This window comes from Danio rerio, chromosome 15 (assembly GCF_049306965.1).
Source record: "Danio rerio strain Tuebingen ecotype United States chromosome 15, GRCz12tu, whole genome shotgun sequence".
Taxonomy (NCBI): domain Eukaryota; kingdom Metazoa; phylum Chordata; class Actinopteri; order Cypriniformes; family Danionidae; genus Danio; species Danio rerio.
In genome coordinates, this window is record NC_133190.1 from 48,224,563 (window position 1) to 48,249,736 (window position 25,174).

Sequence of the window (25,174 nt, forward strand, 5' to 3'; positions counted from 1 at the left end):
CAAGACGAACACATCAGCCTTTAAAGCCTCTGGTGTTCAAGAGAAGAAAGACTTCATTTAAAGCCTCTCCGTAAAGCTGCTCCTCTGTCATTTTAGAATTATTTATCCCTCAGAATAAATATAAAAACTCCAGGAAACTGATTAGTCATACTTTGAGAATTACATAAATGTTGCTAAATCAAAATAAGATGATCAAAAAATTTAATTATATAATTAAAAGCAATTATTTTATGTAATTATTTGAATCTACTTCACTTTTTAGTAACATATACTTAAGTATTTTAACTTTAACATGAAGTATTGAGTGTAAAATGGAGAATATGCACAGGGACTTCCAACACAGGCTCATTCTGAAAGCATAGCCTCTTTACATTTCTAAAGATCGCAAATTATGTAGCCAGAAGTACGTATGGCTGCATTTCGTCTTTAAACCGAACACTAGGGGGCCGTATAATGGCGTTTCTTATTTGTGCTTACCAGCTGGCTGTTACCAGTCAGTAAGGACTGTTTTCCTGCTGTCACCAGTTGGTCCAGTAGCTCACCATGTACGTCGACAGACTTAAAACGCAGAGTTGACCACAACAACAGGGTTAGAATCCAAAAAATAAATCAAACAAGTAAATAACAGGGTGAAAATGCGGTAAAAATCAGACGGGGGCTTTTCTTTTTCTGGATTGCTTTCAAAACTGTTGGTTGGGTTTAGGGAAGTTGGTGGGCGTTGGTCAATCATGATTTTAAAAACACTATCGGTTGGGTTTAGGGAAGAAGGTGGGTCAGTCGATTGGTCAGCCAGTCCGTCAACAGCGGCCTCTGGTGGATTTACACGAGAACAGCAGGAGTGAATGGCACTCGCGAGAGAAGTTTGAGATCTGAAAAAGCATACACAATGGATTCGCAAAAACAAAAACTGCAAAAAAAATGTAGCTCCTGGGACATATTTGGCGCTCTTCAGAAATGTATTTAGGGCCTTCTGAACTTTATTCAATCATTTTTATAAATCCAAAAACCCTAAAAGAATTATAATTTAACACCAACATATGTGGCAGCACAACTGTTTTAAGCAACTGTTTTAAGCACTGATAATAATAATAATAATAATAATAATAATAACAAATGTATCAATCTACGGTTAATTTAAGTTCCAATGATATTTGTTTAATAGTTTTTACTGTATCGATCAAATAAACCCAGCTTTTGTAAACATATGGCAACGAATAAATAGTTTTACCAACCCTTAATTGTTGAACTAATTATTATTTCTTGAGTATTTTCAATGCTTTGGGCATACATTTAACAGTAGACCTATGAGTTTGTGTCTAACGTTAAAGAAAATCTACTATTTTGGTTATAAAGCATCAGCTGAGGAAACAAATAAACTCACCTTTCTGCTTCATTTCTTCACGTAAACTAAAATATCTTACCAAAAACTTCACATCTGAAAGCATGATATGACGTTCATCAACATCTTCATGTTCACTTGTGTGTCTGTGTTAAAATAAAATGAACAGAATCTTCAAAAATAGGCTCCAAAAAAACGGAGAGAGCTGTGTTTATATTTAATCGAATCTTCAAACCGAATCATTTGTTTTGAATCACTGATTCGGATCTTGAGTCAACTGATTTCAGCTAACGAGGCTTCGTTGCGTCATACTGATTCTAACGGTGGCTTTAAAATAATAATAACATTCAGATGGTGATTTTTCTGGGGGTAGATGCACAAGTGCTGATCTTAAGCCAGGTTTGTAATATAGCATATATTTTTGTATTAATTTAATGATTATTTTAATCTAAATATTGGTTTGCCAACACACAAAACAAGGTTACAACTGAGGCAGCACATTTCACTGGAATATCATTTGTATTACGGTAATATGGCGTATTTGTAGGTATTTAATTATTTGTAATGTAGCTTTGTAAGATGTAGTTTGGGGTTTTCGTTGCTTTTCCAATGCGTTTCAGTCAGTTGGTTACAACCAATCAGAATCCTCCATTTAAAAAAAGCGCGCGGTTATATTGTTTTCTCCTTTAAATATGAAATTATAGTGGATTATTTTCCATATTTTAAAAGCTGGATAGAGATAAAAGGCTTACAAAACACCACAGTCTGGTGGCACCTCCCAGCAAACACCACACATGAAAAATACCATAGTAATTAATAGTAAATACAGTGTTTTTGAGAATATAACGTACATTAATTAATCAGTTAAGGTAATTCAAAGTTGCCATGGCAACACAACAACAATAGTAATATAAACAAATGAGCCAATACTGTTGTTTTCTACAAATATAGGCTATAATACTACACCACAGTTTACTGTAGTAAAAACTAAAGTATACTACAGTATTAATTTCAGTTTATCAGTTGACTCTAGTTAATACTATAGTATGCTACAGCTTTCATTACTAAAATGGTTGTAAATACTACAATATTTAGCCTACAATATAATACACTTTACTATAGCACGGTTCAAAACACACTACAGTAATAGCTATAAATATAGTTCCCATATAGTTCACGTTTGGTTATTTTTGCAAACCAAATAAGAAAATTCTAAGAATATTCTCTGTTGGGTTTTTGTTTTTGGTCAGATAGTGTATTTGTGTTTACTGTGGTTTAACTATGTTTTTCTCCTTTTATTTTAGAGGGGTAATTTACATCATGGGAAATTATCTATTTTATTATAACGAACGGGGGCTTGTAACAGCCATATCACCCTGCAGCCCAAGAGCCGGTTGGATGGTCAGTACCTGGATGGGAGACCACGTTGGAAAACTAGGTTGCTGTTGGCAGTGGTGTTAATGAAGCTAGCAGGGGGCGCTCAATCTGCAGTCTGGGTGAGTCTTATTGTCCCAGTGTAGTGAAGAGGACATTAAACTGTCTTTCAGATGAGACATTAAACCAAAGTCTTGACTATCTGTGCTCATTAAAAAAATCCCATGACACTTCTCATGAAGAATAGGGGTGTAACTCCGGTGTCCTGGCCAAATTCCATCCATCATGGCCTCCCAATCACCCCCTATCACTGAATTGGCTCTATCACTGTCTCCCCACTCCACCTGTAGCTGGTGTATGGTGAGTGCACTGGCGCCGTTGTCCTGATGCTTCTATCATCCAAGTGGATGCTGCACACTGGTGGTGAAGTGGAGAGACCCCCTCATGATTGTGAACCACTTTGGGTGTATGGCCATACACAATAGATGAGCTATATAAATACTATTAATGCGACAATACAGTTAGCCCACTGTTTAATACATACCTCGGTTTTTTAACATGGTTTTCGGTTCGGTTCTCTTGGCTTGACACGTGTTATTTTATCCTATAGGCAATATAAGGAGATAAAAAATGTAAACGATTTATTGCAATACTCATTTTGTTTTACTTAAAGCCAAGAAAAGTACACTAGATCCTAGTGTATTGTATAAAAAATAACACTGAAATCTCGCAGCTGCTGGCAGCACTGAAAAAAGTGTTGCATGCAGAACTGTTGCAAACAATTTATTTGTGTTGAATTTAAACAAACAAATTAAATTGAATAATGTTCAACTTAATTTGTTTGCTTAAATTCAACACAATTAAATTGTTTACAACCACTTTATTCAATTCAATTCAGCTTTATTTGTATAGCGCTTTTACAATGTAGATTGTGTCAAAGCAGCTTCACATAAATAGCCATAGTAACTGGAACAGTGTAGTTCAGTTTTTTTGTGTTTAAGTTCAGTTCAGTTTAGCTCAGTTCAGTGTGATTTAAAAATCATTACTGAGAGTTCAAACACTGAAGAGCAAATTCATACACTGAAGAGCAAATTCATTCTTAACGTAAACAAATTGAGTAAATCCAGGGAATCATCTTTGAATATTTTTTTTCAGTGTACAAACTGTGGAACACATAAAATCCTCCACTTTGAAAATAAACATACATTTAATTTAAAGTTAATAAATTTGCCATTTCAAATGAACATATTTGTACTTCAGTAAACATAAATAAACCATCTTAATTATCTCGGTGCTGAATAAATGCGAGACTGTAGTGTGTAACGCGAATCGAGTGCTTTTATAAGATGGCAAAAGCCCACATCTCCAATCACCGAAAACGGCTGCAAATCTTTAGCATTAACACCCGCACTGCCTTTGTTATTTTATGTGTCTCTCGGAACCAGTTCAGTACGTTTGCTGGAAAGATTCAGCAAGGGATTGTTGCTATTTAGAGGACTTTATCACCTTCTCTGCTATCTGCCTTCAGACAGTGATTTTGCTGGGTGACGGCGCTGCAGATGTGCAGTCATGGATATACGTGTAAAACAATGCCTGCGCACAGTTATTTTTTGTTCACCGTTTTTCTTTTGTTTGTATTATACTTAACGGCAAAACCGAAATGTCCTCACACCGCAGATTAGAAAGACGCTGATCAGGGCCGGAGTGGGACTCCTTTTCAGCCCTGGAGTTTCAAGCCTCAGACCGGCCCACCTCAGTTCACGACTGACTATATTAAAATAAGGTAATTTCCAATTCAGTTTCTAATTACACTATCACGTCTTTTTTTGAGAAAACAGCTGCTTTATAACTTAAAATGATCAACAACCCTAACAGTATTATATGTCTTAACAATAAAAAAAATAAAAAATAACATACTCAGACGAGGATCAAACCCGTGTCAGCAGCGTCATACTCTAACGTGCTAACCACTGGACCACAAGAGCTGTATATTGAAGAGTGACTCATCTGAGTTATATCATCATAAACCTGCAGGCTGGTTATATATAAAAAGAGCAGAGCTGCACTAAAATAATGAATAAGAAGACTGTGGTCAAGTAAATAAATTAATTAATTTAAAAAGTGTGACTGCTGAGAGCAACAGATTATGGAGCAAGGGACACTGGCCCTCGCGGCCAAAAAACGGACCGGCCCACCGGGAATTCTCCCGGTCCTCCCGATTAGCCCATCCGGGCCTGACGCTGATGCTTTCTCGTACTGTTGCCTCACTTCGCTGGCGCTTCCTTGTACTGTTGCCTCAGCCTCACTTCACCGCCGCTCACAATGTTAAAGTGTGGAATGATGGTCAAGCGCCGCCTAACTTTAGAGCATAGTGATTGGATATTTACTCGCGGGGAGGAGTTTCCTCATCTCAGCTCATGGACTTAGCACACACAGTCAATTCAGGGAGATTTAAAACGCACATAAATATTTTAAACGCCAAACCGAGAAATTCACAAGTGCGTATTGAACCGTGGAGGTCGTACAGATCGGTTCAATATTATATTGAGAACCGTGGCATCCCTAATAAATACACATTACTTACTTACTTACACTCTTTATTGCACTTTCGTTGCTTTGATTGCTTCGACTGTTTGTAAGTGGCAATGGATAAAAGCATCTGCCTAATGAATAAGTGTCACGTACATCAAAGTAATTGCATCCTAATGTGAAAATCCAGAGTGTGTTTTTTCAGCTTTCCATAACCTCTGGCCAACAACAAGACAGATTATGAGGGCTTTGGATCAGAGCTGAAGTGCATTTGTGCTGACGGCAGGGGAAAAACACCGACACCAGACCAGAGTTTAATCTTTTTTCTTTTTAATTTTGAAATGATGTTTTCCTCCTGTGGCAGGTTTAATGCTTTATTCAGAACTCTTTACATAATGAACATGAACGTGTTCAGAATTAAGGTGCAAACATCAGCAAACACAAAAGAACTTCCCGGGTCGGCAGAAGATCATTTCATTAGCAACATCCTCTACGAAATACAGGCAGACATCTTTATTCTCGACCCCTTGTTTTCTCTCCTTGACCTTGGACGCCCAACCCCCCTCTGTTGCTGGTGCAGCTCCACTAATGGAAGACTTCTCATAAACCCAGCTGATTGGCCCGTATATACTGATGATCTAACCAATGAGCAGGTAGATCACATTTAAAGGGGAAGGAACCTGTGCTCAAGCGACCAATCAGAAACATCGAGCGACAGCTTCCTTATTATTTTGCTGAATCAGGGAATGTGGCTGCGTTCAGAATAGCATACTAGCACATCTCACTCCTTCTGCAGTATATAGTACGCATACTCTGCACAGTATGCAGGACGAGAAACTACATTTACCTAAATCTGAGCAGTCATTTACATTTATTTATGAAGCACTTTATACACTCTCAAAGCAGCTTAAGCGAGGAAAAATAAATCGTGTTGCTGTGATTTCATCAGTAATGAGACATATTCAATTGTTTTTGTACCCCGACAGTGTCATTGCTCAGCTATCCCACAATGCAATGCATTCAACCTTTCATTTACAGTGCGAAAAATGATCTTTATTGTTATTATTTGACAGGACGTCTTACACAAAATTGGATTAAGCATGCAAAACAGCGTTATTTAACAGATGTATAACATCTGCCGGATGACCCATGCAACACAGTGATACTACTATTAAAATGTGCACCGTTTCACATACTATTTTATTTAAGAAAGGCAGTAAATAATAGGCAGTATTCAGTATATACTGTGCAGTGAGCAGTATGCTAGTATTCCTCCTTCCGAACACAGTCGAGTAGTGATTAAAAAAACGCTGAGTGAAGGAAAGCCGGGGCAGTATATTCTCAGCAAACACACACATATGTGCGTGCGCGCACACACCGTGTGCTGGTTTAAAGTGGTTAAGTCCAGTTCGGTTACTCAGAGGGCAGTCTGTGCTTTTGGCAGGATAAAAAAATGCAGATCTCCCATTTCAAAAAACAGGAGGCGTGCGGTGAAATGAGGGCATTCCGTTTACTGAGGTTCCGCCACTTCCTGCGACATCATCGTCTTTATGACATCACGTGCTTGAGGTACATTCAAGACACCTTGCGTTATTTCCTTGAAATAAGAGTTCGATGTGGGTTGCAAAATACTCAAAACATTCGCTATGCCGTTCATTGGCTCGCTAGAAATCGTCTGATTAACATATCACCGCCCATATTTACATAAACACACAATCAGCGACTGATGTTAAAGGGATAGTTCACACAAAAAATGTACTTTACTCACTATTTACTCACACTTGAGAGGTTACATACCTTTATGAGTTTTTTGTTTAATGTTTAAACAAACAATTTTTTCATAGTCTTAAAACTTTTTTCACAGGTAAAAATTCAGTTTTGTTGGTTTTACACAAAAGCAGATATTTTGAGCACTCCTGAACTTCCCAAAAGACTCCTAAAACTCCCAAAAGAAATACCCTCATGCATGCATCTCCACGTGATCCAAACAGACTCTTGCAAGACTTTGCATTAAATGAAAAATCATGTCCTGATTTGTTTTTTTAGATAGTCCTAAAACAATTTTACAGGCAAGAATTTAGCTTTGCTTGTATTATACAAAAGCAGATATTTTGAAGACTCCCGAAAGACTCCTGAACTCGCAGAAGACTCTGAAAATACTCCTAAAAACCCTCACTCCTGCATCTCCACGTGATGCGAACAGACTCTTGCCAGACTTTGCATAAAATGTAAAATCATGCATTGTTTTTTACGGAAAAGTAGATGTTTTGAAGTAACCTGTCACCATTAACTTCCGTAGTAGGAAAAAAAACAAACACTATGGTTACCAACACTCTTCAAAATATCTTTTTTTTGTGCTCAACAGAAGAAAGAAATTCAAAAAAGACTCTTTAAAGACTCCTGAAAGTCCAGAAAGGCTCTTAAAACTCCCAAAAGACCCTTAAAGGCTCTCAAAACTCCCAAAAGACTCCTACAACTCCAAAAGTCTTCTAAAACTCCTAAAAGACTCCTGAAACTCCCAAAAGACTCCTAAAACTGCCAAATGACTCCTAAAAGACTCTTAAAAAATTCCTGAAAGTGCAGAGAGGCTGTTAAAACTCCCCAAAAAAACCTTAAAAGACTCCTAAAAGACCTGGAAGGCTCTTAAAACTCCCAAAATTCTCCGAAAGGACTCCTACACTCCCAAAAGACTCCTAAACCTGCCAAATGCTAAAAGACTCTTAAAGACTCCCAAAAGTCCAGAGAGGCTCTTAAAACTTCCAAAAGACCCTTAAAGACTCACAAAAGTCCTGAAAGGATCTCAACACTTTCAAAAGTCTCCTAAAAGACTCCTACAAGTCCCAAAGTCTCCTAAAACTCCCCAAAGACTCATAAAACTCCCTAAAACTGCCAAATGACTCCAAACAGATTCTAAAAAGACTCCTAAAAGTCCAAAAAGGCTCCTAAAACTCCTAAAGGACTCCTACAACTCTGAAATACACCTAAAACTCCCAAAAGACTCTTTAAAAAGTCCCAAAAGGCTCTTAAAACTCCCAAAAGGCTTTCAAAACTCCCAAAAACTCCTAAAACTGCCAAATGACTCCAAACGGATTCTAAAAAGACTCCTGAAAGTCCAGAAAAGCTCCTAAAACTCCTAAAGGACTCCTACAACTCCCAAAGACACCTAAAACTCCCAAAAGACTCTTTAAAGACTCGTAAAAGTCCCAAAAGGCTCTTAAAACTCCCAAAATACTTTTAAAACTCTCAAAAGAAACACCCTTAAGCATGCGCCTCCACGTCACATGAACCATGAAACCATGTCCTGAATTTTTTTTTTCGCATGCTCCAAAAAATAAGGAACCTGTAGCCATTGACTTCCATAGTAGGCAAAGCAAACACTATGGTTGCCAACATTCTTCAAAATATCTTCTTTTGTGCTCAGCTTAAGAAAAATAAGGCTGAGTAAATGATGACAGAACTTAAACCTTTGGTTGAACTATCCCTTTAACCGATCATAACAGTTCATTCACATATAGAAGTCTTAAAGGTACAGTAGCAATCCAGAATTTCATTCGAGGGTCGTAAATGTAGAGTATGAGGGAATAGTAAATATGCTACAGATATTGTAAAAGATGACGTCAGTTTTCATACAGTGGAATGAGATGAAGAAGATTCTGTTTGCAGTCAGGCCACGTGACTATCAGAGCCTATCAGCAGAGCAGTACCTGACCCCTTCAGCCAATCAGAGAGCAGAATTATTCACAAGCCCCTCCCCCCATCCCAAACAGAATAAAAAAGGACACAATCGATGAGGACATTCGATATTAATGAAGTGAGCGACGTATAGCGGTGCGTGAAAGTGCTTTTGGCATTCATAAATCAACGTGTGATCATCGAACATGGCTTAAAGCTCAGACTCCCGAAAGAAACACCCTTCACGAACAGACTCTTGCCAGACTTTGCATAAAATGTAAAATCATGTCCTGATTTTTCTTTTTTTTTCGGATACTCACATTTTGAACAGGCAAGAATTCAGCTTTTTAATTCGTTGTTCACGTTACTTCATTAATATTTTTGTTTGATGTTTGTCGATGCTGAAGTTGCTGTTGTTTGTTCGGGTGTAAGAAAGCATTCAGCTCCAGGGGTCATGTGTGTGTGTATGTGTGTGTGTGTCAGAGTGTGTGTTTGTGTGTACATTTACAGATCAGTGTGTTTGTGTGTGTGTGCGTGTGTGGCTATGAGCCTTCATGATCGGTAGAGTCCTGGTTCAACTCTTTCCTGGTGCTCATAGTGGGAGTTCCTGAGTTTTTCCTGGACCGCTGCTTTTCGTCAATATCATGCAGCGACGGCTCTTTATACATACACACTGAAAAACACACACAAATAAATCTGATTATTTAAACAGCAGTGATGTTTACAACACATTTTTGATTACAGTGAATTGACAGTTGCAGTTTTTTCCTGTTGTGGCCGACGTGTGTTCAACATGCAAAGAAATATGGATAAGAGCAAGGAAGCATGTTTAAAAGGAAAAATTCAGTATAAAACAATTAATGTCGCATCACCAGGCTATCCAGCGTTTCCTCCAGAGTTTCATCTAATTTTGTATGTTTTATTTTTAACTTTATTTAGACTTCTGTTTAAATGTAATTTGATACCGCATGGTGAACGGAAAGAAAAACCTTCGTATTTCAAGACTCGGTGGTCCTTTAAGGTAATCAAAAAATCGCTGTTAACATTGTAGACTCTTAACCAGAGTATTATATTAAACATATTACAATCAGAGTATTGGTGTCCATGTAAAGGTACGCAGTAAAACTCAGATGTTGTTGCGAGCTGTTGCGAGCACCTCCAATGTTTCAGTAAGTTTGACGTGTTTCCTCCTAAACGCAACGAAAGCGTCTGCTTCACATTGCTGTGTCAGAATCCTTGTGAAATACAGCCATACTTAAGAACGCTTAGTTTAAGCAAATTTGATGAACGCCATCATGCGTGTTGAATCTGAAGGGATTCGCTTCTGTATGTCTGTAGCCCCTTTCACACATACAGACCTTTCCGGAAAATTGCCGGCAATTTTCCGGAAAGGTTGTATGTGTGAACAGGTCCTTTTTGAAAATACCGGTAAATTCGTTCTGGCTATTTTCCGGAAAGAGAAGTTGTAACATTACCGGCAATTTGCAGGAATGCTGCGCTGTGTGAATGCAGAAGGAAGTTTGCCGTAATAAGCGCGTGCACGTCTAGAACGTGCTGACGTGAGACGTCTGCTTTAGCCAATCACAACAGTCAGACGCATTTACGTCCGCGCGGTTTGTGAGAATAAAAGCCTTTGAATATTTTTCCAGACACATTTAGCTGCTAGAAGATAGTCAGATCACGTTTATATGTTCTTCTTAATGCCAGCTGTGTAAATAATTATCAATGAGATGCTTATGATAAGCTGTTGTTTGTTTACCTTCAAGCTTTGCGTGTGCCTGTGAAACAGCCTGTGAGCGCCTGCACACGCACATATTATGAACATCTCGACATGCGAAAGTGATCCTGCGAAAGTTGTTCACAATATTGATCATCCACAGAGTTTGTAATTTAGCCAAATGTTTACAAACACAAGCGCAGCCGTTTAAAGCTCATTTGTGGTGAATGATGTCAGAATTTACCGGTATTTTGGAATGGATGTGTGAATGCTCTTTTCCGGAAAAATTCCGTAACGTCCTCGCCTGTGTGAACAGCGCTTTTTTGAACATACCGGTAAAGTCGTTCCGGAAATTTTCCGGATATTTACCGGTATCACTGTGTGAAAGGGGCTTGTGTCTGTGCGCGATTGTGTTTCCTAGCAACAAGAACAAATGCCTAAATGTCGTCGTCCGTATTCCTCAAAGTTGTTTAAATGTTTAGAGATGGTGTGACCAAAGTATCTGTAAGAATAAGTCTTTGGTGTGCCACAACGCGTACCTGTGGGTGCTTATTACATCCTTGTCGCAGCACCAGTGGCAACGAAATTAGGCACCGAAATGCATATGCTGATTCAATGATCCTGCTTGTGAGAGACTGTTCTCACTCTCAGCTCACATCATTCAAAAGAAAAGGTCCACATTGTCCCCCGATAATGTCAACAGACTGGATTGTCTTAGCAACTGTCTGAATGTAAAGGAGGATTAAGCAAAATTGTTTCTACTTTATAATTAATGTTCTCAGCTCACAGCAATACAAATTTACAATGAGTACAATTGTTGGTATTCAATACTTTATTATTATTATTATAATTTTCCATTTTCCATATCTGCAATGCCTGTATTTTGGCATTTTTTGCAGTCCACTTAGAATCCAACATGAAAATAGTTTTTTTTTTATTGGCATTGATTGTTTTGAAATTCAGATGGCATTAACATGCCTGTGTTTTAATTTCTGTAATACATATGGCTGTCAAGCCAGGATCTTGATGGTTTATTGTGGGTATGTTGTTTAAATGAAGAAATCTGTGTGTACAAGTTGAACACAAATTCTAAACAATTATATTTTGAATTTGAATAGTTTTTGTCTTGCGTTTACATTAATTTTACATTTGAATAGCCAAAATGACAAGTTTCAGTCTTTTAAATATGATTAATCGAGATTAATTGCAAAAAAAGGTGCGATTAATTAGTTAATTTTTTTAATCGATTGACAGCACTAATATTATATATATATATATATATATATATATATATATATATATATATATATATATATATATATATATATATATATATACAGGGCCGGTGCGTCCATATAGGCGACCTAGGCGGCTGCCTAGGGCGGCAGTAAAGAGAGGGCGGCGTCTGCGACACCTCCCTTACCACCTGCGTCCTCAGATATGTCTGCGACACCTCCCCCATGTCCTCAGATATATTCGCGCATAGACAATAGAATAAAGAGGGCGGCGTCAGCGTCACCTCCATCAGCACCCGCGTGTCCTCAGTTATATCCGCGCATAGGGCTGCAAAATAAAGCGCGCAGTGTCCGCAACACCTCCCTCGCTCCCTCAGCACTTGCGTGTCCTCAGTTATATCCGCGCATAGGGAGGCAGAATAACCTCACTTCATTTTCATAACCGGTCACTTTCGTTTTCACCCTGGGGTTGAGGGCGGCGTGATTGTCCTCTGCCTAGAGCGGCTGTTCAGCTTGCTCCGGCCCTGTATGTATATATATATATATATATCCATGGTTTCTGCTACATTCATTCTTCAATGGCGGGGCGCCATGCCAAAATTCATCAAGCCACGGCTACATTACAGCTTCTCATTCAAAACATTTATTTTTTTAATAGCGGGTGATAATCGCATCAAAACCTACTAAAAGATGAGTAAATTATAACCGCGCAAACTTTTCTGTAACTGTAGCAGTGCTGTGCATCATTTGTTTAACCCTTTAAGGTTACGTGCTGACTGACTGGCTGACTGACATGCGTGTGATGCGTGAGGCCAGCAAACACGACGTATAGCCGTTTCACTTTACTTCAGGACACATTAATACCGCTCTGTAGGTCTATTAGAGACATTCATAAATATTCCTTGCAAATCTAATAAATGCTGGATACTCGCTACATAAATGCACTAAATCATGTGTGAGATATATGTATGCATGTGTGTTTGTGTTAGTGTGTATATATGTACGTGTGTTTATGTGTTTATGCATGTGTGTGTATTCTTGTGTGTGCGTATTCAGTATGCATTTGTATGTGTATGTGTGTGTGTGTGTGTGTGTGTGTGTGTGTGGTCACCTTCAATGGGTCTGGGTACGAAGTGTGAGCACGGTTTAGTTTTCTTGACCCGGTTTCCCTTCATGATGATTCCCTCTTTATTGAGTCCGAGGAACCAGGCGCGTCCGCTCTCGTGCTGCCGGTAAAGTGTCGACGAGTAGATCACGTAATAATTCTCAAACACACTCTCCTTAAACTTACACTCCGCTGTGAAGGTCTCCTACACAAACACACACACAGAGAAACACGGACATGTTGAAAGACCAGCTCTCAGGAGTATGTGTGTGTGTGTGTGTATGTGTGTGTGTGTGAAAAAGAGAGATAAAAAGTGTGTGTGTGTGTGAAAAAGAGAGATTTTGTATGTGCCCGTCTGTGTTTGTCTATCTATATCCGTGAAATAGAGAGTATGAGTGCGTGTGTTTGTGTGTGTGTGTGCATGTGTTTTATGTGAGAGTGAGGTAGAGTGTTTGTGTGTGTGTGTGAGTATGTATGTTTGTGTGTGAGTATGTATGTTTGTGTATGAGAGTGAGTGTTTGTGACAGCGTTTATGTGTGTGTAAGTATGTCTGTAAGCATGTATGTGTGTGTGTGTGTGTGTGTGTGTGTGTGTGTGTGTGTGAGAGAGTGTGTATGTGCGTGACTGTTTGTGAGAATGTGTTTGTTTGTGTAAGTATGTTTGTGAGTGTGTGTGTGTGTGTGTGTGTGTGAGAGAGTAAGATAGAATGTATGAGAGTGTGTGTATGTATGTTTGTGAGCATGTGTGTATCTCCTTTGTGTGGTTGACTGTGTGTTTGTGAGCGTGCGTGTTTGTGTGTGTGTGTGTATATTTGTGTGCATGTATGAGAAACACAGACATGCTGAAAGACCATCTTTTAGAAGTCTGTGTGTGTGAGTGTGTATGTGCATGATTTTGTGTGTGAGAATGTGTTTGCTTATGTAAGTATGTTTGTGTGTGTGTGTGTGTGAGTGTGTGTGTGTGTGTGTGTGTGTGTGTGTGTGTGTGTGTGTGTGTGTGTGTGTGTGTGTGTGTGTGTGTGTGTGAGAGAGTAAGATAGAATGTGTGAGTGTGTGTGTGTGTATGTATGTTTGTGAGCATGTGTGTATCTCCAGTTTGTGGTTGACTGTGTGTTTGTGAGCGTGTGTGTGTGTGTGTTAGAGTAAGAGAGTATGTGAGGGTGTGTGTTTGTGTGAGAATGAGAGTGTGTCTGTGTGTGTGTGTGTGTGTGTGTGTGTGTGTGTGTGTGTGTGTGTGTGTGTGTGTGTGTGTCTTTATAGAGTCTTTGTCCCAGTTTCTGTTTAAAGTCTTCAGCATGCACAGGTGGAGAAGGTGGAGAACAACGTCAACCAGAGCAGAAAACACCGCAGGTCAATAAACACACACACACACACACACACACACGCGCACACACACACACACACACACGCGCACACACACACACACACACACACACACACACACACACACACACACACACACACACACACACACACACACACACACACACACACACACATTTAAATACACACACACACACACACACTGTTCATGTTTCGATATACAGTTGACAGTCTGAAGTCAGAAGAACACCTTACAGAATCTACAAAAAGAGTCAGCAACAAGGATTATATTATATTATTATATAAAACTATACACATAAAACAAAATTGGGCGACATGGTGGCTCAGTGGTTAGCAGTGTGGCCTCACAGCAAGAAGGTCGCTGGTTCAAGTCCCTACTCGTCCAGCTGGCATTTCTGTGTGGAGTTTGCATGTTCTCCCCGTGTTGTTGTGAGTTTCCTCCGGGTGCTCCGGTTTCCCCCACAGTCCAAACACATGCGCTGTAGGGGAATTGATCAACTAACTTGGCTGTAGTGTATGAGTGTAAATAAGTGTGTATGGGTGTTTCCAGTACTGGGTTGCAGCTGGAAGGGCATCCGCTGCATAAAACACATGCTGGAATAGTTAGCGGTTCAATCCACTTTGGCAACCACTGATAAATAAGGGACTAAGCCGGAGGAAAATGAATGAAATAAATTCTAATGATTAACTATGACAGATTCTCTACACAAAATAACTGCATTTAATTATATTTACTAGTGAAATAGTTACTTACATCATGGGGATTGTGTTTTAAATAAAACCCTTCAATTTTATACATTTTCAGTGTGCGTATAAATCATTAATATCCACTGTGTATTAAACACACACACACAAACACACACATGAAAGGGAGATGTGCTTTCTTTGCTATCTCAGCATCTTATAGCACTTTAGTAGATTAAAAGTCACCACTAAATAACCAGCAGGAAACACACACACACACACACACACACACACACACACTTCGTCACACTGATCTACAACACACTCTGTAAACGTGTTGGTATTGGATGGCGAAAGATTTGGGTGAACTGACCCTTTAAACAAGCACTAATTGAATATTTGATCAAGGGCGTCACAGTGGCGCAGTGGGTAGCACTCTCACCTCAGCAAGAAGGTCACTGGTTTGAGTCCCAGCTGGGTCAATTGGCATATCTGTGTGGAGTTTGCATGTTCTCCCGGTGTTGTTGTGAGTTTCCTCCGGGTGCTCTGGTTTCCCCAAAGTCCAAACACATGCGCTGTAGGGGAATTGATGAACTAAATTGGCTGTAATGTATGAGTGTAAATGAGTGTGTATGGGTGTTTCAGCTGGTATGTTGGGTTGCAGCTCGAAGGGCATCCGCTGCATAAAACATTTGCTGGATAAGCTGAATGAATCCCACCCCATCACCTATTTACATTCATGCGTGATCTCCCCCCGCTCTTCACTGTCATATGCGATACCCCCCAAACCCCCACACCCCTACTTAGGGTTGGGTATCGTTTATGTTTTTTCGATACCGGTGCTAAATCAATACTTTTACATTTAAGCCACAAAATTTATTGACTATTTATTTATATATATATATATATATATATATATATATATATATATATATATATATATATATATATATATATATATATATATATATATATATGTTACATCCGTCAGTGACCACCTGAGGGCGCTGTAGTGCATCAGGACTCAGAAAGCACTACAACGTCCCAGAAAGACTACAATTCCATACATACCACGCGCATACACCGGAACACATACACTGACCTGTCATCTCATCTGTTCTGTGTTACCGTTGATTATCTGGACTATATTCCATCATTCCAACGTTGTTTGTTATTGCGTCGTTTGTCGAGTATCCAGTAAGTCTAGTATTCCGAGTTGTTATTCTGATCTTGTTCTTGTATTTTGCCTTAGTCTACTTCGTGTGCTATTTGTCTCGTCTGTTTTCTAGTTAAGTTTAGTTGTTTGAGTTTGTTATTCCTGAGCCTCGTCTCTGATTTAGTTTCTGGTTTTGTCGTTTATTTGTTACTTTGTATTCTGATCACCTTGTTTGTTGCACTGTAAATAAATATCTGCACTTGGATCCGCACCTTTTTGTTTCTTGTTTTGATCACGCTAAAACATGACAATATATATATATATATATATATATATATATATATATATATATATATATATATATATATATATATATATATATAATTTATATTAGATGAAAGCGATCATGCGTGTTGATGAAGTGAGTCGCTCACCGCATGCACCATACTGCGAGCTTTGTCTTCTATAATCTACAATAACCAACGCCTGACATCGCTGATATCCGTATCCCTCAAAGCTGTTTGGAATTAAACATTTAGAGATGGTGTGACACAACGCTTACTCACGTGTGTCTTTAATGCACCCCTTTATGCTTCTTAAGAATGTCACACAGTGGATGCGCCGCTGAGAGCCGCGGCACGGAGCACACATGACAGTTGACAGTATCACACGCCAGACGTGTATATTCGCATTTTATTTAAAATGAAACTATTCAGATGGCGCTCTGTGGCATGGCAGAGATATGAACAGTCATGAGTTGTGGCTGGACACCGCGGACTGCCGCTGACTTGCGAATAAAGGTATCACGATCCTCCAAATCCTGGATTCGATTACATTTTCGATTCTAAAGGCACGACTCGATTCGATTTTCGATTATGAATAATTAATTAATTAATGACCAATTAATTATTTGTAGCCTACCGTTTAAACTACCTGACCTGCATGGTCTTTGTTTTACCCATAAACAAATCATACAGTAAATGAATAAAGGCAAGATACACACATAATTACCACCTGTCAATCACTTTTTTTCTGCGGCACTCGTGAATAGGCAGTGATCTGTGTCGTTATAATGGCGTCGGTAAAAAAGACGCACAACCAACAGGAACCAGCCAACAGTATCTGAGGTGTTCGCTAAAATGACAAAGTACAAGTGAGTGAAAGATTGAAGCAGTCCTCTGACTGCCTGGACCTGCTGTCTCGAGCGCATGGCTGTGTGTGCGCGTCTGTGTCTGTGTGGTCACGTGATGTGCATTTCCAGAGGTAGAGAGGAAGGAGGGCTGCTCAGAAATGCTACACGCCACTGTGGATGTCAAATCGTTGTCGTTCTAAAATGCCATTTAAAAACAAAGACAGTGTAAACAGGGCCTGAGTGTGTACTTTTCGCAAGCGGATTTGCAACGGGGGCGGGCGGAGGATCGCGGTGTTGTGATCGCGGTGTTGTGATCGCGGTGCCGGTGTTGTCTATCGGACGAACCGTACGTAATACGTACATAGCAGAGCTTGCAAAACTGTGTTTTTTTTGTCGACAACACGAACATTGTCATCATAACTCACTGGAAATCCAAAATGCTTACACACCGGCGACTTCATTGAAAGAGGAGAGGGTTTAAGCTCTGTCGACGGGTCTCCTGCTTCTGCAGTTTAACAAGCACTTCAACAAGCCTGTTTTTTTACCGCTTGGCCAGCCAAGCTGACGTGACATGGGGGCGTGGCAGCATCGACGATTCTATTTTTGCATTCGATAATCGAAATTGAGCATAAATTCTGATCAATTTCAATTTAAAATCGAAATCGTGACACCCCTACTTGTGAATTCTAAATGCATGGCGCTGCGCGTAGCCGAGCGGCGCTTTTGATGCATGACCTGCTTTACGTTCTTGTTGCAGCACTGAAATTAGGCACCGAAATTCATATGCTGATTTGATCTAGTGCATACCAGTTCCCGAGTTTTGGCACCCAACCCTACCCCTACTTCACCTTCATGATTAAGCCCTGCAACCCCCCCAGATCTTCAATTTCATCCGCGATAACCCCCTACCCCTCACTTTCATCCGTGATCACCCCCACCCACCCCCTGCCACCACATACACACACAGCCCACACCATCTCCATTTTCATCCGTGACAAATCGCTTGACAGAGGGCCCGTGGTGGTCAGCGGCACCCCTGCCAGGAGTTGGTGGCAAATTCCCGAACACTTAATAATCGATTAACTGAATTAAAAACTTGTCTTAAAACAAAACTTGACACACAGACATGCATTTACAGACACACTAATAATCCCACACACTCACAAACATACTCGCAAACACACTCACAATCACACACACACACACACACAAAAACACTCACAAGTGCATGCACGCAAACACACACTCACACTCAGTCACAAGCATACACACAAGCACACAAACACTGACATGCTCACAAACACACACACACACACATACATACTCAACAGGAGAACATACTCATAAACACACACAAAAACACGCATACTCAAACACACACACTCTCTCACTCATAGACAACTCACAAACACTCTCTCTCTCACACACACACACACACACACACACACTGACACTTTGACAGAAGTTATCACAGTAAAACTGAGATAATTAACACTTTCTCACCCCAAAGATAGAGCAACATCCAGAAGAGCTGATCCTGACACACCCTCACACACACACACACACACACTCTCTCTCACATGTGTAATGTTACATAACGGCAAATATGAATATGTGTTTCTGTAAGTTGAGTCTGTGCGAGTCAGAAAAGAAAAAGGGCTCTATTTTAATGATCTAGGCACAGTCTAACTCATGGCGCAAAAGCATTTTTAAGAGTTCACACTTAGCTGATGACTGATTATAAAGCTTCCCGGGAGAGAGCCCTGAGCTCATAAGATCCTCGAGCCCGGGGCTCCCTCCTGTTTGCAAGTCGAGGGGAGTTTGAGCTCAGGTTGATCTCAAGAACTCCCCTGCTTTAGTAGCTAATGAACAGGCAGTGATTGCTCTTAGGAGATAACTAATTAGGAGCATGTCTATGGTGCCGATTTGGCATAGTCAATTAGCTTAAGTTGTATGTTTTTGGACAGTGGGAGGAAACCGGGGAAACCCACGCAAGCACGGGGAGAATGTGGCTTGGTAATGACCAGAACCAAAGACGTTCTTGCAGTGAGGCAACAGTGCTAAAAACTGAGCCACCATGCTACCCATCTAGGAAAGAAGGAGGAGTAGGGGTGGAAGGGGGGATTCTTCAAAACGAAGATGGCTGTCATATGGAACTCATGGTGTTTATAGTGGCTTAGGAATCATCGGTTGGGGGCGTGGATGAAATGCTCCTGAATGAAAGTGAAAGTGCCAAACTGCAGTTAAAGTCGACAAATGCTTAATTTGGCAAATAATTGGATTACTGATGTCCATGTAAACAGTCACTGTCTTTCTCACCTGCGTCTGTGTGTTTGTTTTGCCTCTGCGAAAATCAGCACGTGTCCAAACGGAAACTCCCATTTTTATGCAAAACCTTCCCTCTTTCCCTCCCCTGACACTCCCACCTAAACTGAGCTGGACACACCCACTTTCCTGACTCTTCTCAAACTAGAGGTGTGAAAACATCCTGCTGAAACAGGGAGGTTTCGTGGCCCTTTAAGGGCGTACCCAGGGCCAGCACGTCCATAGAGGCGACCTAGGCGGCCGCCTAGGGCAGCGGTATAGAGAGGGCGGCGTCCTCGATACCTCCCTTACCACCCACATCCTCAGTTATGTCCGCAACACCTCCCACACCATCCGCGTCCTCAGATATATTCGTGCATAGACGACAAAATAGAGAGGGCGGCGTCAGCGACACCTCCATCAGCATCCGCGTGTCTTTAGTTATATCCGCGCATAGGGCGGCAGAATAGAGGTCCGCGACACCCCCGCGTCCTCAGATATATTCGTGCATAGACGACAAAATAGAGAGGGCGGCGTCAGCGACACCTCCATCAGCATCCGCGTGTCTTTAGTTATATCCGCGCATAGGGCGGCAGAATAGAGGTCCGCGACACCCCCGCGTCCTCAGTTATATCCGTGCATAGGGCGGCAGAATAGATAGCGCGGTGCCCGCGACACCCTTCTCCCTCCCTCCCTCAGCACCCCCGAGTCCTCAGTTATATCCGCGCATAGGACGGCAGAATAGAAAGCGCGGTGTCCGCGACACCCCCTCCCTCCCTCAGCAACCGCGCGTCCTCAGTTATATCCGCGCATAGGACGGCAGAATAGAAAGCGCGGTGTCCGCGACACCCCCTCCCTCCCTCAGCAACCGCGCGTCCTCAGTTATATCCGCGCATAGGACGGCAGAATAGAAAGCGCGGTGTCCGCGACACCCCCTCCCTCCCTCAGCAACCGCGCGTCCTCAGTTATATCCGCGCATAGGGCGGCAGAATAGAGAGCGCGGTGTCCGCGACACCCTCCTCCCTCCCTCAGCACCCCCAGGTCCTCAGTTATATCCGCGTATAGGGCGGCAGAATAGAGAGCGCGGTGTCTGCGACACCCTCCTCCCTCCCTCCCTCCCTCAGCACCCACGCGTCCTCAGTTATATCCGCGCATAGTTCGGCAGAAAAGAAGTCCGCGACACCTCACTTCATTTTCATAACCGGTCACTTTAGTTTTCACATTGGGGTTGAGGGCGGTGTGATCGTCCTCTGCCTAGAGCGGCAATTCAGCTTGCTCCGGCCCTGGCCGTACCCACACTATGCTATCCAAACCGTGCCCAGGCCTGTTTCCCTGATTGTGAGAAGTGTGAGTGCGCTCAATGCGCTGAGCGTGGTTCACTTGGGCTTTGGCGCGGTACGCTTGTGTGTGAGTGCAAAACGCGCCAGAGCCCGAAACTGAAAGTGAGACGTGACTTTTAAGGGACTGTTTCAGATGGATTAATTAATCATTCTTACTGTTCAATAAACAAAAACTGTCATAGTTTATTAAAGACGCAAACCCCTCACTGCACCACAGCTGCACCTTCAGCAAACCTCCTAATTCCTGCAGCACGAGGACTTTATGATTGTTTATGAGCGTCAAAAGCAGCTGATCTGTTCGGCGAAATGTTTGACTGCATGTCACTGCTTATCAAACGATTAAAACGATAAAACTAGAGAAATCTCCACTGTGCTAAGCGAAAGCGCTTACTGAACAGCCCATCATCAATGACGCAAGCGTGCCCAGGCCCAAATGTAATGTGAGTGCGGGCCGTCGGGGGAGACAGGAGGGGGGACAAGCGTGCTTTGGCCCGGTTCAAGGCAACTGTACATAGTGTGAGTACACCCTTACAGCATGTCCGAATCCACTTTTTTTCTGTATGTGTCAATGTGTTTGTCTGTCTATGTGGATGTGTGTGTGTGTGTGTGTGTGTGTGTGTGTGTCTGTGTGTGTGTGTGTGTGTGTTTGAAAAACAGCGTTCCACTGTTCTCTTTGGTTGTGAATCAGTGTCGTTCAGGGGCTGCACTTGCAACTTTAATAGAACAAGTGTGTGAATTATGAATGTGGACAGCAGCAGAGGCTCGCTCTCTCCATCACATGACGCTCCAGAACATTCTCGCTGTTGTATTTTAAACTACAGCAGAAAAAGCTGACGGTAAAACCTTTCTTTGCCTTGTATTTTCAGCACTGAGCACATCTAAAAACATAAAAGCTCAACACCGCAAGAAACCTCAAGAGTACCACTATAAAAACCCACTTTCTAAGTCCTGTTTTTTATTTTAAATCTATTTATTGTCAATATTTTTCCTGTACAGAATAAATTATGCTTATAATTTCTCTTATATTCCATTTTAGATATTCCATTTTCAGCCTTTTCACAGGTTAGTAGTGAGCTAATGTAATGTTAATTGCATAATGTAAATCTTGCATTTATGCTAATAAACAACTTATCAAAAGAAATATATTAATACAATTCAAATAAATAAGATATGAATTGATGTTTACTTTAAACTTAAATATATATTTAGAAGCTAATGCAGTTTGGGATTGTGCGGTCTGTGAAGGAGTCAAACATGAGATGTCCTATTTTAGTGTCTGCATAAGTTTTCTAAAAGAGATTTTATAAGTAAAGTGTGTACTTTAATACGTTTTAATATTTATATAAAAACAAAAAGTCAAAATCTGGCTGAATTAATGTTCCAGCATCATTCAGCATATTTATGTACTGTACCACAAACTTATAACAGCATTTGAAAAAATATATAAATCAAAAGCAAAGAAGTTATATATTTAATTAATGACGTATTAAAAGAATAGTACTTAATTAATTACTAAGAAACATTTTCTAATCTACTTTAACGTAATAAACATCTTACATACTAAAATAAACATATGTCAAAAATATTAACAAACAAACAAATATGTATATATATATATATCATAAATCATCAGCCACTTTATTAGGTACACCTGTCCAACTGCTCCTCGTGGAAAATTTCTAATCAGCCAATCACATGGCAGCAACTCATTTAGGCATATAGACACAGTCAAGACGATCTGCTGCAGTTCAAAGCGAGCATCAGAATGGGGAAGAAAGTGGATTTAATTGACTTTGAACATGGCATGGTTGTTGGTGCCAGACTGGCTAGTTTGAATATTTCAGAAACTGCTGATCTACTGGGATTTTCAAGCACAACCATCTCTAGGGTTTACAGAGAATGAAAAAGAGAAAATATCCAGTGAGCGGCAGTTCTGTGGGCGCAAATGCCTAGTTGATGTCAGAGAAGAATGGCCAGACTGGTTCTAACTGATAGAAAGGCAACAGTAACTCAAATAAGAGAAGAGCATCTGAAGAGCATCTCTGAAAACACAACACATCTAATCTTGAGGCGGATGGGCTACAGCAGCAGAAGACCACACCAGGTGCCGCTCCTGTCAGCTAAGAACAGGAAACTGAGGCTACAATTCACACAGACTCACCAAAACTGGACAATAGAAGATTGGAGAAACGTTGCCTGCTCTGATGAGTCTCCATTTCTGCTGCCACATTCAGATGGTCGGGTCAGAATTTGGCGTCAACAGCATGAAAGCATGGATCCATCCTGCCTTGTATTATCAGTTCAGGCTGGTGGTGGTGTAGTAATGGTGTGGGGAAGATTTTCCTGGCATTTTCTTGGCATTAGTACCAATGGAGCATCGTGTTAACGCCACAGTCTACCTGACTATTGTTGTGGTAGAACGGGAGATTCACATCATGGATGTGCAACCGACAAATCTGCAGCAACTGAGTGATGCTATCATGTCAATATGGACCAAAAACTCTAAGGAATATTTCTAGTACCGGAAACTATTGAATGTACAGTATGCTATGAAGGATTAAGGCAGTTCTAAAGGCAAAAGGGGTTCAACCCAGTACTAGTGAGGTGTGAGTGGCCGGTGAGTATATATATATATATATATATATATATATATATATATATATATATATATATATATATATATATATATATATATATATATATATATATATATATATATATATATACTGTATAAGTATAAAGCATAACCACAACACAATTACTAATTCTTTACAATTAACATGAAAACAGTACTCTCCTTATAAATAAATATCTCAGTTATTCTAAAATAAACAGCTGCTGCCACAAATAACATTTATATGACCATACTGCATACTGTAGCTCTGACCTGCGATAAATCCAACAAAACATCAAACACATGAACCTGCACAAACAACAAAACATTACAACCATAACACTGATTTCCAAAACACACACTCACACACACACAAACACACCACTGAACACACACACACAGCACATCAAAATTGCATAATAGTACATACCCTGAAAAACGCTACAGAGAAAAGAAACAAAACAGAATGTGTGATTACAGAAAAAGCGGTGAATTGTAAAACAAACAAGCATGACACACACACACACATACACAGGCGCAATTATACAAACAGATAAGCAGTGATGTCTTACCGAAGAGAACAGAAAACCCTCTCCGTTCATGGCCACGTAGAGTCCAGCTTTCACACCCTGAATCGCCACGACCCGCAAACCCACCGGGATCAGATTAAACAGCGCTGAAACACAACAACACAACAGCTGAACATCTGCTGAGATCCATTTAGTGCCAGCGCTGTCTCAAGTGCTTTTGTTACAGGTGAAGATACACCAATATTTTGTAACTTGATTGACATTGAGTAAAATATATATATATATATATATATATATATATATACAGTTGTCAGAATTATGAGCCCTTCTGAATTATAAGCCTCCTGTATATTTCCCCCCAGTTTCTGTTAAATGGAAAGAAGTATTTTACAACATGTTTTTAAACATAATAGTTTGTTCTGTAGTGTAGACAATCTAAAACAAATATTGTATAAAGAGGCTAATAATATCAGCCTTCAAATGGTTTAAAAAAGTTAAGAACTGCATGATTTTATTCTAGCCAAAATAAAACAAATAAGACTTTCTCCAGAAGACAAAATATTATCAGACATACTGAGAAAAATTCCTTGCTCTGTTAAACATCATTTAGAAAATATATTAAAAAAATAAAAATAAATAAAAATCAAAGGGGGGCTAATAATTCTGACTTCAACTATATATATATATTTTTTTTATATATATATATAATATAATTTTGACTTTAACTGTATTTGAAAAAAAAAATCTGTCAGAAAAGTTCACACAACAAGGTTTATCCAATTAGTATTTTTAAAGAGTGTCCTATAAAGACTTAAAGCTGCAGAATGTAGGATTGACATGCAATCCTAGTGGTTGAATTAGTTATTGGATTCCAAATATCGGAGCGGGTTTTTTCACCCAGCACCTCCTCCAAAGCCCAGGCAGGTTGCCAGATTGATAACACAAACAGGAGTGAATGTGTTTGACTATCAAGCGTTACACTGTCAGCTGCTCGGCTAATGCTTATGTTTGAAATATTTGTATTATTTGCTATTTAAAAACTAGCTTATGTGTTTTTTATGACTCTGAAACTGCGTCTTATTTTAGAGGCTGCTACTGTC

At 40.2% G+C, this 25,174-nt stretch overlaps 2 protein-coding genes and 1 long non-coding RNA gene across 8 annotated transcripts in view; 1 reads left to right on the forward strand and 2 right to left on the reverse strand.

The window, feature by feature from the left end:
* Positions 1-1,597, reverse strand: part of il1rap (interleukin 1 receptor accessory protein) — an 84,371-nt gene extending 82,774 nt beyond the window's left edge. For all 3 annotated transcript variants that reach the window (XM_073924108.1, XM_073924114.1, XM_073924111.1), the window contains exon 1: positions 1,422-1,597. The gene's annotated coding sequence lies outside the window, so the exon portion shown is untranslated. The remainder of the gene's footprint in view (positions 1-1,421) is intronic.
* Positions 1,590-7,557, forward strand: LOC141377932 (uncharacterized). Its single transcript, XR_012391117.1, has 2 exons — positions 1,590-1,738; positions 2,644-7,557. It is a non-coding gene; the product is annotated as an uncharacterized lncRNA (long non-coding RNA).
* Positions 5,556-25,174, reverse strand: part of fgf12b (fibroblast growth factor 12b) — a 99,611-nt gene continuing 79,992 nt past the window's right edge. For 3 of the 4 annotated variants that reach the window (XM_005169729.6, XM_005169730.6, XM_005169728.6), the window contains exons 3-5: positions 24,117-24,220; positions 12,978-13,176; positions 5,556-9,587 (exon numbers count right to left, since the gene is read on the reverse strand). In XM_005169729.6, coding sequence (XP_005169786.1) covers positions 9,457-9,587; positions 12,978-13,176; positions 24,117-24,220 — 434 coding nt within the window. In that variant the 3' untranslated portion in view covers positions 5,556-9,456. 4 annotated transcript variants of the gene reach the window in all.